This window comes from Cydia pomonella, chromosome 4 (assembly GCF_033807575.1).
Source record: "Cydia pomonella isolate Wapato2018A chromosome 4, ilCydPomo1, whole genome shotgun sequence".
Taxonomy (NCBI): domain Eukaryota; kingdom Metazoa; phylum Arthropoda; class Insecta; order Lepidoptera; family Tortricidae; genus Cydia; species Cydia pomonella.
The window spans coordinates 4337933-4354081 of NC_084706.1; the positions used below are offsets into that span (position 1 = coordinate 4337933).

At 37.7% G+C, this 16149-nt stretch overlaps 1 protein-coding gene across 3 annotated transcripts in view; it reads left to right on the forward strand.

Moving 5' to 3' along the window:
• The window catches only part of LOC133516882 (ionotropic receptor 75a-like), a 55203-nt gene that overhangs the window by 37309 nt on the left and 1745 nt on the right, over positions 1 to 16149 (forward strand). For all 3 annotated transcript variants that reach the window (XM_061849908.1, XM_061849907.1, XM_061849909.1), the window contains 3 exons: positions 11687 to 11825; positions 12160 to 12322; positions 14633 to 14821. In XM_061849908.1, coding sequence (XP_061705892.1) covers positions 11687 to 11825; positions 12160 to 12322; positions 14633 to 14821 — 491 coding nt within the window. The remainder of the gene's footprint in view (positions 1 to 11686; positions 11826 to 12159; positions 12323 to 14632; positions 14822 to 16149) is intronic.

Here is a 16149-nt window from a genome sequence, read left to right on the forward strand (position 1 = left end):
GTATCACAAAAATAGTGACCCTATTATTAATTGATCCTTTCACGTAAAAAGTACACATTAGTAGCACGCTTTTTCTTCTCTTTATTTGCAACTAACCTGTTTTTATTTTTATTTTCCTCTAATTTGGAAAACCAAACGTTCATCATTCATAAAATTTTGTAACAGATCGGAGAATTTTTATTATAAGTTTATTAGTTTCTGCTTCTGACCACTTACCCTCTAGTTCACTTTGAAATCACAATGTTGCCTGTCAAATATCTTTCTCTTCAAAAATCGGAGCTCGAATATGAGGTTCAAATCCGAGGGGCTACTGCCGGTTCTTCAGTGGAGGAATTGCGTAAACAAATAGTGAAATTAGCCGCAGAACACCCGGCTGAACACATATTGGAGTCTCCGTTAGATGTTCGACAGGATCTTAGGGGTTGCGTAGAAGTTCTTACAAAAATTCAGTTAAATCTTGATATTTCCGAACCAAATGTACCAACTATTATGAGAACGCAAAATATGCTGAATCACCTTCATAATCGCTTAGCGAGGATAACGTGCAGTGATGACAAAACGGAATATGGGGATATCCTAGGGGGTTATAAAGCTGCTTCTCAGAAGCTCGCGGCTCTTCAAGCTAAGAAGCCTACACAAACAGCGACTTCTTCTTTTATTTTAGGCGCAGGTTCCTCTAGTGAGACCTCGACCTTAGTCCCAGAGGTACAGAATTTGATTTCGGTGACATGTGATCGCACGGTAGCAGACCTAAGTAAATTAAAATTTAATGGCAGAACTTGCGTCCGCTCATTTATACAGCGCGTCGACGAATTTATTGTTGCACGTAACATTGCATCAACAAAAGTATTAGCTTTTGCTACCGAAATTTTTCAAGACAACGCTCTGCATTGGTTCCGTTCGGTACGGGACAAGATTTCTTCCTGGCCAGAACTCGCTGCTAAATTAAAGGAGGATTTCGATCAATCTAATTATGATTACCGCCTTATGACGGAGATTCGCTCGCGGACTCAGGGTGAACATGAAAACATAACTGTTTATTTTTCTATTATGAGTGGCATGTTTTCTCGTCTTTCGACACCCCCAAGCGAAGCGGAGCAGCTCGAAATATTACTTCACAACATTAGGCCGTGTTACGCAAGTACACTAGCAGCATCATCTACCGAGATTAGGACAATAGACTCCTTACGCTCATTGTGTCGCAATTACGAGACCTATCATTCTCGTCTTTCTCAGTTTCAGGAGCCACCAAAAGTGACTTCTGATACTGTTGCACCCGAATTTGCGTACTCTAGGGAATCAAATAAAGGTACAAATAAAGTACAAATAAATAGCACATATAATAAACAAAATTATGGATTTAACAATAATTATAATAAAGGACAATATTCAAAAAACGCAAATTATAACCAAAATCAAAACAAACCACCACAGCAAAATTATATACATTCTGTGTCCAATATAACTCAAAACAGTAAACAACAACCGTATTGCCCAAGGTGTCGTAATAACACACATCATATTAGACAATGTCAGGCCAGTAGGGACGTGTTTTGTTTTAAATGTGGCATGAAAGATGTTAAAACTCCTGATTGTCCAGTTTGTCATAAGAATAAAAATACAAAAAACTAGGTGAGCAGAATTGTAGTTATTTTGATAAGAAAGATTGGGAGTCTTGGCTTTCGTTTATAAAAACATTCTCTTCGTCTTATCAAGTATCTACGATTCTGCAGAATAAACCTCTCTCTGATTCCAGGCCTTATGTAAATATTAAAATTAACGATATGGATGCTTGTGCTTTGCTAGACTCTGGTGCTGCAGTCACTGTAATCGGTAACAATGCCCATCTCGATATAATAGACTGCACCTTGCAACAGGGTGTCAGCCTTCCTTTAACAGCAGCTGGAAATCACCCTCTAAAGTGCATCGGGTACATGAATTTACCCATCACTTTTGAAGGCCAGTTCCATGTCATAACAGCTTATGTGGTCCCTGAGGACCCCACGTCCATAATATTAGGAGTTGACTTTTGGCGTGCCTTTAATATTTGTCCCAAATATGTAGGAAGTATAACATTATCACAAAGTCCTCTTGACAAATTAAATATCGGCAACCCTGAATCTTTCATTAACTCCTACGAAAAGTTAGTCGGCTCGCAGAAGTCAATTGCTGATAATGTTATAGCTCAATTTAAATCTATATCTATGGAAGAGAAAGGCTTAGGTAGGACGAACCTAATCACGCACAAAATAGATACAGGTGACGCTCAACCAATTAGGCAGCGTTATTACAGAATGTCGCCTGAAAAACAGCGTATTCTAGTGGAGCAAGTGGACGAAATGCTGTCTCTAGACGTTGTCGAGCCATGTGAGAGCGCGTGGTCTTCTCCGGTACTTATTGTGACTAAGAAGAATGGACAGCCTAGGTTCTGCCTCGATAGTCGGAAGCTCAACGCTGTGACTAAACGTGACGCGTACAATTTGCCATACGTTTCGGAAATCCTCGATAATCTTCGAGACGCAAAGTACCTGTCTAGCGTTGACCTTTCAAAGGCGTTCTGGCAGATCCCCATAGAACCCTCGGATCGCGATAAGACTGCTTTTTATGTACCAGGTCGCGGAACACTAAGGTTTAAAACCACCGCTTTTGGTCTCACCAATGCGCCTGCGACTCAACAGCGTCTAGTAGATTTGTTGTTTGGTGACATGGAACTTAAAACTTTCGCTTACCTAGACGATATTATCATTATTAGCTCGTCCTTTGAGGAACACGTGTCTCGTCTTTTGCGTGTGTTAGAGAAGCTTAAGTCAGCTAACTTAACAGTAAATTTTGAAAAATGTCAATTCTTTCGTAGCGAATTAAGATATTTAGGCTACCTTGTCGATTCTCGTGGTTTGCGTACGGACCCAAATAAGGTAGATGCCATTTTAAATTTTCCGGTTCCCACAAACAAAACTGAGCTTAAACGCTTTCTCGGAACAGCAACGTGGTACAGGCGTTTCGTTCCAAATTTCAGCACCGTAGCCGGGCCGCTCAATAGTTTGACTTCGAATGGCAAGAAAGCTCCTCCGTTCAAGTGGACGCCCGAAGCTGACGCGGCCTTTAACGCTTTGAAGGATTCTTTAGTTTCCGCGCCAGTCCTCGCTTGCCCGGACTATTCTAAGTCCTTCCAGGTCCATGTTGACGCTAGTAACTATGGCCTTGGCGGTATGCTGACACAAACTATAAACGGAAAGGAGCACCCAGTAGCCTATATGAGCCGAGCTCTGACTGGTGCCGAGAAAAACTACAGCATCACCGAAAGGGAAACTCTAAGTGCAATAGTAGCGCTCGAGCACTGGCGCTGTTACTTAGAAAATGGCCAAAAGTTCACGCTATATACCGACCATTCTGCGCTGAAATGGTTTCTGTCCTTGGAGAATCCGACTGGCAGACTTGCGCGCTGGGGAGTCCGCCTAAGTTCATTCAACTTCGAAATTAAGCACCGTCGTGGCGTTGACAACGTAATCCCAGATGCTCTGTCACGTGCAGTCCCCATTTCTGCCATATCCCTTGCAAATGCGGTAACCAATACTAAGGATGAATGGTTCATTAAAATGTATAACGGCTGTCTTAACAGTCCAAATAATTTTCAAAATTTTTTAATAAAAAATAATTCTTTATATAGACTTTCCAAAAACATATCACAACTCACCTCAGAGTTTGCTTGGAAGGAGGTTGTTCCCAGCGAATTTCGTGACAAGGTCATAACCGAAAACCACTCTGAACCGACTGCTGGTCATCTCGGCATTTTCAAAACGTACAAGCGTCTGGCATTGTCATATTACTGGCCCGGGATGCATCAGGACGTCGTTCAGTTTGTTAATTCTTGTTCCACTTGCCTGGCATATAAGTCACAAAATCACACTACTTTGGGTGAAATGGGACGCCCCAAGCAATGCTGTCGCCCTCATCAAATGATCTCGATTGATTTTGTAGGTCCACTTCCAGTCACTCGCAAACAGAATAGTTATATACTTGTCGTGACTTGCTGTTTTACAAAATATTGTAACATATTCCCTCTTCGTCGCGCTACTGCCGACTCAGTTGTTAAAGTCTTAGAAGACTCTATTTTTTTAGTTCACGGTATACCACAAACAATTTTTTTAGACAACGGAAGCCAATTTGTTAGCTCTGTCACAGACGCATTATTTAAAAAATATAAGGTGCCAAACGTGTATTATACACCAAAGTACTGTCCCCAAATTAATTTAGTGGAACGTTTCAACAAGACTCTTGTCACTTGTCTGTCCACGTTTGTTGGTAGCGATCATAGATCATGGGACACTTTTATCCCAAAGATTCAATTTGCGATGAACAACTCTGTAAATGAAGTCACTAATTATTCTCCGTCTTTCCTAGTACACGGTAGGGAGTTAGTCACTTGTGGATCGCACTACACTGACACAGACTTAGGTGACGAAGTTTTGTTCTTGCCGCGTGATATTTATGCTGAGAACTTGGGATGCCTTGCTTCGGTATTCAATGATGTGCAAGCCTCACTCTGGAATGCACATGTAAAGAATACCATGCATTACAATTTGCGTAGGAAACCAGCAGAATATAACGTAGGCGATCTAGTGTTTAAACGAACTTACGTACTTAGCGATAAGGATAAATATTTTAGTAAGAAATTAGCACCAAAATATTTGCAATGCAGAGTAGTTGAGAAGCGTTCACCTTTAGTTTATATCTTAGAAGATATGGCAGGCAAAAATATTGGAGCCTGGCATATAAAAGATTTTAAGCTTTATAATAATAGATAGGCATGCCCCAAAGAACACCTAGTTTCTAGCATGAGTCACAAGCTATGCCAGCTGATGCCTCGAATTTCATGAATGTGTACATCAACAGCGTGCGTAAAGTTGTTGCTGTTTTAACGAAAGTAAAGTTTGAAAGAAGTATGAAAGTTGATAGAATGATTCTGTAAATGCTAGGGATAATGAGACGGATTTTGTTTAAGACCAAAATCCTTACCCAGACGAGGCGGGTATATGTAACGTTATACGTTACATGAAAGTACTATTATTTAAATAAACTACATAAATAAATGAAAATACCACTTAAAACTAATTTTACAAACTAATGTTTTCAATTTTAAACATAAAATTGCAACAAGTATTCGTCGGCGCCGTTTTAGCGCTCTTCGAAAGATTTCGTAAGCAACATTTTAGCGCTCACGGTAACGAGTTCTTTTGTTTGTCGAATATACTTATCGGGAGTTGCATTAGCGGATCGCTCCCACCATTCCCGAACTGCACTCGAGATAGAACACACGTCACACGGATCATCGGTCTCTGATACGTACCTATTTTGGAAAATGTAACCGATTTGATATAATTAATATTCGTGTTGTCATCTCTTAACGTTCCTCAAAGTGTTTAGCGTCGTAAATACGTTAAATGTTATAACGTGTGTGTGTGAATAAACCCCAAATTGGGTAAGTGGTAAATTTATTAACGCAAATGTAGTTCTACTTGCTAAATAGATATTAAGATAATTCTAGTGTTTTTACTTTGCATCATCAAATCATTTCACGTTAAATTCATTAGTTTAAATATGATTTTGCCCGATCATGCTGCTGTAACGGTATTGCATCAGAATTTATTTCCACCCTCATTTTAAAATTCTAAATTCTTGCATCATCTTTACAAATTGTAATCTCCGACTCTGATTGTGAACATCCACGGCATCACTGCTACATTTTAGGTGCTTTCTTTTCCTGCCGTTTGCCGGGGATGCTCACAAATTACGTTGCCGGACTTTTTCCTTATACATTTGGATGACGCGTTCCAGGGTCCAACGTTCGGGCTGCTATTTTGGGTGGAGGATCCACCGCAGCCACACATACCACCAACGCTACTCTCGCCAGTAGAAGGGCCAGCACTACATCAAGCCCCGGGCAGCCAAGTACAGTCGTCCACAATTGCGGCGCCCGCGTACACCACCGACGGCACAACCCAGGCGAGAGTACCTAACCGCAAAATGGATAGGATCTTTGTGTGAATTTATTAAAAAAACCTGCGACCCATATTTTTTGTTAAGTGGCCCGCGTATTTCGGATCATTGTTTTTTTTATTTTATTTTAAATTAAATGTTGTTTATTTTGCACGAATCTAGTTTATTCATTTTTTCTCTTTTAGTTAATAAACTAGACAGTAACCGTGACAACGTGTCAGTTTTTTGTGTTCAAAACGCCGCGGCCCAAGGTCGGGTTATGCCCACTACTTACCACCAACTTGGTTTGGTGGTAACTAGCGGGATTTTTTTCCCATTAGTTATACCAGTGGTAAAAGGTGGGAAAAAAATCCCAGTAGTTACCACTGGTAACAACTTGGTGGTAACTAGTGGGAATAACCCCCCAAGGTCACTTTGACCGTCCATATTGCCCATATTCCTTATCTCCGGATTCTCTGGTTATTAGTATTATTACAACTTGAACCCTATTGCTTAGACTAGAAGGCAGCTATTTGTGCAGATTATCCTGTTGCATCTTTTGTTTCATTGTGAACTAATAATGTTTGCTTGAATTTGACAAATAGCATAACACCATTGTTCAATAGCGAAGCTCATAAATGTAGAAAATAGAAAAGCTCAGTTTACCTGTGAACTTCGGTTGGTTAAGTTGCTTTAGTTATTTTCCCATTTCGACTTGTTACAAGAATTCAGTGACTATAATTTATATTGTGGCTTACACCAATCGGGTTTCTGATTCGTGTGAGACCGGAATGGACTTTGCCTATTGCCTAGATTAATAGCGTGAAAAGTGATTGGCTCTACACATTTGTAAAGTCAGCTCTAGACACAATGGACTGTGCTATGTCCATCGTTTCTACGTATCATTTCTAACCGTACATTACCTGTGAAAGCAAGGGACAGTGAATCTTAGATCAAATAAATATTATCCTTATAGGACTAATTAGTTCAATGCAATTAAAACTTTTTAATAAATTTACTGCCATCTTTCGACACATGATTAAAACTTTTAGAACTCCATTTGGCTTTGACTTCTATTCTTCTACTGGTATGTGTTAAATATCAAAAAGTTGCGCCATCTAGACGACCGTGATTGCAGTAAATTTACTGTGGCTACAAAGTTTTCTTCGACAATCCACCTCTATTTCAAATTCTCTTTGGTGTCAGGTAATTAAAATAATGATCATATGATCATATCAATCATTCAAGTCAACAAGGAGTACTTAAACTCTATTTTGCGAGCGTGGTAGGTACTATTTGTATTTAAGCGTACCTAACACTTAATAAATCCAGGGGGCCTACCGCGAAAACCGAAATTCGCAAATTGCGGGGATCTTTCTCTTTTACTCTTAGTAAGACGTCATTACAGTGACAGAGAAAAATGCCCGCAATTGACGAATTTCGATTTTCCCGGTAGCCGCCCAGTTTACTCTATCTAATTCTTAAGGTGGTTCGATTTTCATACAAAAAACAATCGCTATTTATTAATTAATTACACAATATTATTACATAAATAGTTGCGCATCTATCTACTTTCGAATATTCATTTGCGCTAAATTAATAGAAAAACTTTGATTCATACAGAAATCATGCAATAATCAACGTTATATTTTTATAAATTTTACTCATGTGTGTGTGACAAATGTCGTGTACAAATACATTGCGGCGTTGCCACTCCATGCCCCGGACGGCCATCGGCGCGACGTTGCGATGTTTGACGCGTTTTTAGCTGACTCTGTCGACACTGACACTCAGTGTGACCAGGCGTACGATAATTGTCGTACATATACGATAATTTGGACCCCGGTATGACGTAATGTTCCAAAGAGCATTATCGTACACTAAAGTACTATAATTTCAGCCCTTGGATGATGCCACCTTAAAAGTCTAGTAATTTGAAGCAAAATATGACACTTTCTCTCAGAAATAGGCTAAAATTAGTATCTTTTGGGTGTTCGGCTCCTTGGTGTAAGTTTAAAGTTTAAAATGTCTCAATTTCCTGTATACCGTTTGAGTCTATCCCAAAAATACACAAACAAACAGATTTTTTGCGCAATTTAGACGAAAATTGTCTTTTTTTTATTATTACTTGGAAATTTAAGCTTAATTTGCTAGACATTTTTAGGGGCTGCCTTTTTGATTGGCGTACGATATTTTTTTCAACGGTACAATAATTCTGACACTCAAGTACGATAATTCTCTTCCGCTCACCTGGCAACACTGCTGAAACTTGACAGGACCTGGGGGCCTACCGCGAAAACCTAAATTCGCAAATTGCGGGGATCTTTCTCTTTTACTCTCACTAAGACGTAATTAGAGTGACAAAGAAAAATGCCCGAAATGGACGAATTTCGATTTTCCCGGTAGCCGCCCTGGTACTTGAGGTACTTGATAGAAAACAACGCTGCCGCATGTTCTGAATTGTGATTTTATGTGTTTTTGGATTGAAAATGATAGCAACGTCTAAATCAAGTTACAAAAATCATCGATATTCTGGTCCGCGAAAAACCAGGAAAAGTGTAACTGTAATTGGAGTCTACAAATATGACCAATTCATAGAAAATATGACCTAGAAACTAGTTCACTTTTATAAAACTCGATTTTCCCAAGGTTGTAGGTACTTAGGCGAATACCTAAGGGAGCTAAGTGTATTGATCTTGAATAATTAGTTGGCTAATATATGACTCCAACGTGATATGGACATTTACATCATAACTATTATACCTAGTTGGTTACTAAGTTCTGTTACTCGATTTCTTTCTTTCTTCCTAGCGTTGTCCCAGTATATTGCCACGGCTCAATGGAGCCTGGGGTCCGCTTTGACAACTAATCCCAAGATTTGGCGTAGGCACTAGTTTTTACGAAAGCCACTGACATCTGACCTTCCAACCCAGAGGGTAAAATTAAGCCTTGTTGGGATTAGTCCAGTTTCCTCACGATGTTTTCCTTCACCGAAAAGCGACTGGTAAATATCAAATGATATCTGTTCTGAAGTTCTGTTACTCGATTTGCAACCTCTTTATTTCCGTTAAAACAAATGCTACCGATAAAATAAAAAATGACATAATGTGGTGAATTTGTGAGCTATAATTATATACCACACATAACGCTTATATCTCGTCGTATCTATAATGAATTGGGGCCTAAAAGAGAATCATTTTCCAATTTTTTGAAACGCTTGTATTACTTTCTATATTAACTAAAAGTTGCCTTAAAATTCAGCTTTTATACTAAAAACGGCTTTAAATATGTTAAATTAACAAAATATATTTTGACAGATGCTTTCGCGCCCAAAACGCTCTTTGAAAATTGTGTGACGTCACAGTTTATGGTTTGACACATAACTACATACACACGTAGAAGATACGAACTGTCAACTGATATTTGTCATTTGTTGTTATTCGCCTAACTGTCTACAGTGTCAATCCGAGAGTTGTGACGTCATCAGAATCTTCAATGACGTTTCGAGTTTGGTCACGTGACGTGTGCCAAAAGATATTTTAAATTCAATGTTTACAAAAATATGGTCATTACAAGTCCCCTAAAAGTAGTTTAACATGTTCTTATAATCCAAAAGAATTTATTGGGATACAATTATGCCCTAAGATTTGTAGATGGAAACAACCCTATTGCGTTGCACAAATGTGGGCACCCGCCAAACATGATTTTGGGTGTGTCATACTCAGGGCTAACACAGATTCATTTCTGTGAAAAAGGTGTGAAAACCGGAAACTGGAAACCGTTCTCGAACCAATAGTGAAGCCCTTAAGCCACACCCTATTTCGAAACCAGCCATGGATCTTTCAACAGGACTCAGCTCCTGCACATAAGGCAAAAACAACTCAAGCCTGGTTTCGAAGGAACAAAATTGACTTTATTGTCCACGAAAACTGGCCGTCCTCCAGCCCGGACCTTAACCCCCTGGATTATGCCATATAGCAGGTTATTGAGGAGAAAGCCTGTGCTAAACCCCACACAAATCTTAACTCCCTCAAGCGGGCCATAGTTAAGACATTAGACAGTTGACGGAATTAGACATGACAATCGTGCGTGCCGCTATTGATGACTGGCCTCGTCGTTTGAGGGCCTGTGTCAAAGCCAGAGGAGGCGATTTTGAATGATATTGTCATATGTAATTCCTGATTTTGTGTACTTCATTTTAATATATACTTTATTAAACTTTCGTTGGTATATTTTATGTAGATAAAGATTATTGCAGTAACAGAATTTAATAACCAACTAGGTAGAAAACAATGCAATACATAAACACATAAATTGGATATGATGTGATCCGTTAAATGAAATTAACAATAAATAAAATAAATAAATAATTTTCTATCTCTAGGCATTGTGTGAAACTTCTAGTTGTGTCAAAATATCGGGAAATCAATAATATAAACAAACATGGTAAATATCTCATTTCTTTTTATAATGGTTATAAATAGAAGGCTATGCAATTTTGTACCTCACAGTAATTTAATTAAATGTATCGTAAAAAAATGTTTTAATTCTACTGTAAAATAGTACCTACTTTTTTAAAGGCTGGGCAGTAAGAGATTGCTTTAATTTTAGAACAAAACAGCGTTTTTTTTTTAAAAATACCGGAAAATCTGACTTACAAATTTGGACTTTCTTATGTTCACTCTACTTAGAATCTTCTCCACCCTAGCATTAAAAAAAGATATCCTAAAATATCCATACCAATATTCAAACTTTCCATTTTAGTGTGAAAGAAATTTCAGTGTAAAACTAAAATTTCAATACAAATTTTCGGGTTTTTATAGCACGAGGATTGATTATGCTAGTGATTCTGAGTTGGATAACCCAAAAATATCATAATGTGTGAGAATCAGATTTTTAATATTTTTATGGAAAAACGCTCATATTTCTCATAAAATAATTTATTAATAATAGGTACTTGATAATACTGATAACAAAAAAAAATAATGAGTCTCGAACCCACATCCTCTTGCATGTATTTCCACGTACATACCGCAACGCTATTGAAGCCTACTCACGCTGTACCAAATTGTCTACTACAAGGATCCCAGTACGACTGTTTGAATGTGTGAGTGATACTTAGAAATAGAGTCAAGAAACATACTGTCGACATTAAGGGGTAGTTTTTGTACAATGAAGTGTTCAATGTTTGTTTTAATAGTTCAATATTTATTTAAAGAGTGCGCTAAACATAATTTACAGTATAGAAATACCAAGACTACTCCACAAAAAAATTAAAACTCAAAATTTGCAATTGTGGCGCCATCTAGTGAGGTTTAAGCTTTGGGTAACCTAGTCGAACCACCTTGCCTTGAAGTAGTTTTATATTGTAGGGAATTGTTTCCCCATGGTCAAAGTTAAAACAAAAATCCTTGTTTATCCTTTATCCTTGTTTATTAAATCCATTTATTATTTTAATTTAATCAATGAAATGTTTAATCATGTAAATTTTAATGTCTAGTTTTTAAATCGATTTAAATTTTCGTTTTTATTTTAATTCTTTTTATAAATGTTATATGTATATGGATCAATGTTGTCTGCAATAAATGATTTAATAATAAAATAAAAAAAAATAATACAAATAGACCTATTACGTACCTAATAAATTCCACTGTGACCCAATTGCGTGTGTCATATTTTCTTCGGATTGTTTAACACCTATTCTTCGCAGAACCCCGGATTCTTTTACTACATGGGTTACAAGAATGAGAAGGAAGATGAATTGCGCGCGAAGAAAGTGACAAACGCCAAGCGCACGCTGCCTCTCTTTGAAAGCATTGAGGATGGGATAGAACTAATGCGTACTGGAAGTAAGCACCTAATAAGCGATGTCGATATGTAGACGATAATTATGTAGGCGCCGCCACTTGGTACGACTGTTCCTTAGGTCTAATTAAGCAAGCTGATCTAATTCCTTAGCCACGGCGTCAAATTATGCTGTTTAAAGAAATAGTGGCGGGTTAATAATGAGTTCCTTCCAGGATAAAGAATTCCTTCATTATATTTAGGATTACTGTACTTAAATGGCCGAAAAACTTATGTTATAATGCTGACACTACACCCCCTACTATAGTCCCCACAACATAAACTTTACGTGTTCAATTCGATGTAAATGTGTCCCTGATGTATTTAATTATTGTGCAGAATGTGCGTTTCACACGGAGCCGTATACGGCGAGTCAAGTGATCTCGCGAACATTCGCGGACAAGGACCTGTGCTCGTTGGCTGGGCTGCAGATCATGCCGCCGTCGTACGTCTACGTCATGGGGCAGAAAAATAGCCCGTACAGGCAGTTTTTTGTGTGGAGGTTAGTCTTGTAGGGACCGTGCGCGTTGGAAGGTCTGCCGTCTTGTGACCTAAATTGAAAAGTATAACTTGACATTGTTACCTACTTCACATCAAAAAACATAGTAAATAATCCTTCCCCATCGTATTATCAGTCTCAGTAAGTACAAAAATAACTGAGGCCAAAGAGTAAACTAAGTAGATTTAGAATTCGGATTGGCATAAAGCATAACCATTAGTATTAACTTTGACATTGATAAATTAACCTAGGTAGATATGCGTTTGTATAATATTATAAATAACGTTGATAAGCGAATATGCACGAATTTATAAGTACTATAGAATATAAGTAGGTAATTAGGTACCTCATAAGTACTAACATTATGCGCCCTATCCGGGTGTCATGTACTGACTACATCCAACTAACATCTTCTGTAATGCACATGACTTAATGTTGAATAAATGAAATGAAATGAGATATATAGGAAAAGAGAGCCCTCTCGAAGCATTTTAAGGAAACTAATTTCGAAGCGCTATCTCCAATTTGTACCTATCCGAAACTAGCTATGTATGTGTGCATGCACATCTCATCTACATATGCGTCCTTATATGTAGGTACTTTCGTACTACATAATACATAATAGTAGGTCTATTTGGGCGGCATATAAGATTTTTTTTTTGTTTAGAAGATATCAAACAGAATATTAACTTGTAAGCCGCCTGAGTTGACCTAATATTATGTAGAAAAGTTTTAAAAGAATGGAATAAAAAAAAAACATTATATTAAAGCAAGTATATGTTTATTGCTTTCAATTTGATATACAAGATAGTAATAGACTAATAGGTGTTGTAAGTACTTGCAGCTTCTGATTCTGCTTAGAACTGTTCTTCTTTTTACCTTTGTTCATCTTTGTGTACAGAAGCTGCATTAGCTTCGTCTTCTATGATTTGTGTCTCAGTCTGACCTAGAACTCTTTCATGTGCGCATAACTGATTTGCCTAGTTCTCAACTGAGCGTTTCTTCTTTGACCTTAATATCCAACTTGACCTGAATACAAGATATTCCAGAGGTAAAGTAAGGACAGGTAAAGTGCACATTAGGAGAATTCCTGGTAATTTCGTCTCGCGCAGATATTCTTTAAAATAAACACATGAGTAATGATGTCGTGGTTCGGGTCCTTCTTGTATTAATATATTTCAGGCATATGACGTATGTCTTGTCTACGCACGTACCTCCATAGATGCACTCTATCTCGTCTTACTTAGCGGAATGAAATCGCACAAATCTTGGCAGAGTGTCATCGGACATGTTTGTCGTGTGGGACTACACTTTGGATAAAGAAATAATAAATCCCTTTTTGGGAAATTAAAGGAAATGTAGTTTTATTGACAATTAAAAGAAATTAACATACATATGACATCTCACACCAAAAACATATCATTGACCTAGCGGGCTGCGTTCGCAGCCGGACGTAAGACAACCAAAGAGGTTCGCCACAGTCGCAAACAAAATTAAGATACTTAATCATCGCTTGTTTTCATCGCTGCATGAGCGCTAAGGATGGCATTTTCTTCATACCTTCGGAAATATTTAAACCTCCCGACATTGCCTTAAACACTTAACATTTTAAACCTTCAGGCTTTCTAACATAGGAACTATTGGGATTCTAATTTCCCTATTTGAATTTAACTCATGTTTAATTCTTGCTCCGATTTTACTCTGCTCTACTCTACAGTTTAAAATTAATAGAAAAATAATTGAGAAATAATAAGTTCATATCAATCATATCTCTATTTACATTTTCTTTTTGACAGTAAAACAACAGTTGCTAGGTAACAACATTATGAATAAAGACAGGTCTTGACATACGAGGTATATGCAACCTTAATATTGTATCCATGCCTTTAAATTGTATCAATTTAGATGCATAATCCGAAGTCAACTTTACGCATAAGTAGATTATCGGATCCCATAGAAATCGCCGCCATCTTCACTAATGTTAACTACATTTCTAAGTGTCCCCTAGTGCCCCTGGGCTGACTGAAGGAGGATCGAGCATGAAAAGTACGAACGTTTCCGAAGAAAATACGATGGGAAAGGCTTATTCGCTAGGTACATCTGTACTGCCTCTACAATGGGATTAGCAACTGTCAAAGGATAGATGGCGCCAGCATACGTATAACGTAAACGTTCCATGAAATTTGACTAAAAGAAGGTTCCAAATTCAAAACTACAAAAATGACTCTTGGACTCGGAAGGCTCCGTTTTGCTACTACATTACACGTGCCATTCTCTACTCGGTGCTATGATTTCATGTCCAATCCTTTTCAGTATGATGCGTCTGTTGGAGCGGGGACATACGCGAGCAACCCGAGCCCGGGTGGGGGGGCAGATTCCCCCTTGCTCGGGACTCACGCCGCGCGCTCTGTCGCTCGGGCAGGCTGCGCCGGCGTTCCTGCTGCTGGCCGAGTTCATCTTGCTGTCTGCACTCATACTGACCGGGGAGATTTTGTGGCACCGGTAATTATTAATGGCTCTGTGAACTACACATCGCAAACAAACAAAATAATAAAAATGAAAAACCCTTACGGCCCCGCCATTTGGTAAAAAAAAAAACTGTCAAAATAAACCCTACCATTAATCATAATTATATTAAAGAACCTGTTCACTAAATTTAATGGGAATCGGTTGAGAAATGCGACATGTAAACACATAAACACTTTCACTTACATACAACTTACCGAGACCTTTTTAACTGTTTTTGTGCTTAGTTTGATAGTTAGTCATATAATAAAAAAATCATTTATTTATCATTTATTTATTGCAGTCATGAAGTTACATAATAAGATGTTACATTAATTTAGTCAGTTCATGACACCCTGTTAGGGCACACAATATTAAATGTAACTAAATATCTAATACCTATTAAAACATTTCTACATAATATGTCTCGTGTATATAAAATTCGAATAATAATAATAACATTATAATAGTAAATAAAACATAAAAAGATTAAATAACATTCCATATACAAAGTTTGAGCTATTGTAAACGTAGATAAAAATAATAATTAAAAAAAAAAAAAAAAACATACAATAATTCAGTGTCACAATAAATATTTTATTTCGCCAGCTTTTCGTCATTTAAAAACTCCTCAATTGAGTAGTAGCATTTGTGGATTAACATGTCTTTTAATTTATTTTTAAAGAATTTGTCACTTGTTTCAAGTTTAATACTGTCCGGAATTTTATTAAAAATTGAAATACAATTATATTGTGGCCCATGTTTGAAGATGGCTAAGTTAGCTTTTGGTAGTAGTAATTTGTTTTTATATTGGCTTCTAGTTTTTGACGTTTCCGGTTTTATCGGGAATAGGTCTGGGTGTTTTCGAACAAAGAGGGCCGTTTCCAATATAAATATTGAGGGTAGCGTTAACAGATTAAGTTTAGTAAAATGAGGGTGGCAGCTGTTAGGAATATGGATATTGGCTAATATTCGGATACACTTCTTTTGCATGATGAAAAGTTGATGAGAGTCTACGCTGGCTCCCCACAGGACCACACCATAACGGAGACTCGAATATATATACGCGAAGTACACAGACAACGCAGATTCAAAAGTCGTGTTCGATTTTAGTAAACTTAGCGCGTATGTATATCTAGCTATTTTCGTTTTGGTATTTTGAATGTGGGTTTTTGTGGGTTTGAATCTTATTTAATTTAGCTTTAACAATAATGTATTCTGTTAAAATGAGAACCGCACCATTTCGATACTTCTCTGAGATTCCCACGTGACAGGCTGAGCCTAGTGTGGGGATCAATGTACTGCTGCTTTTGTAATGCCAAATT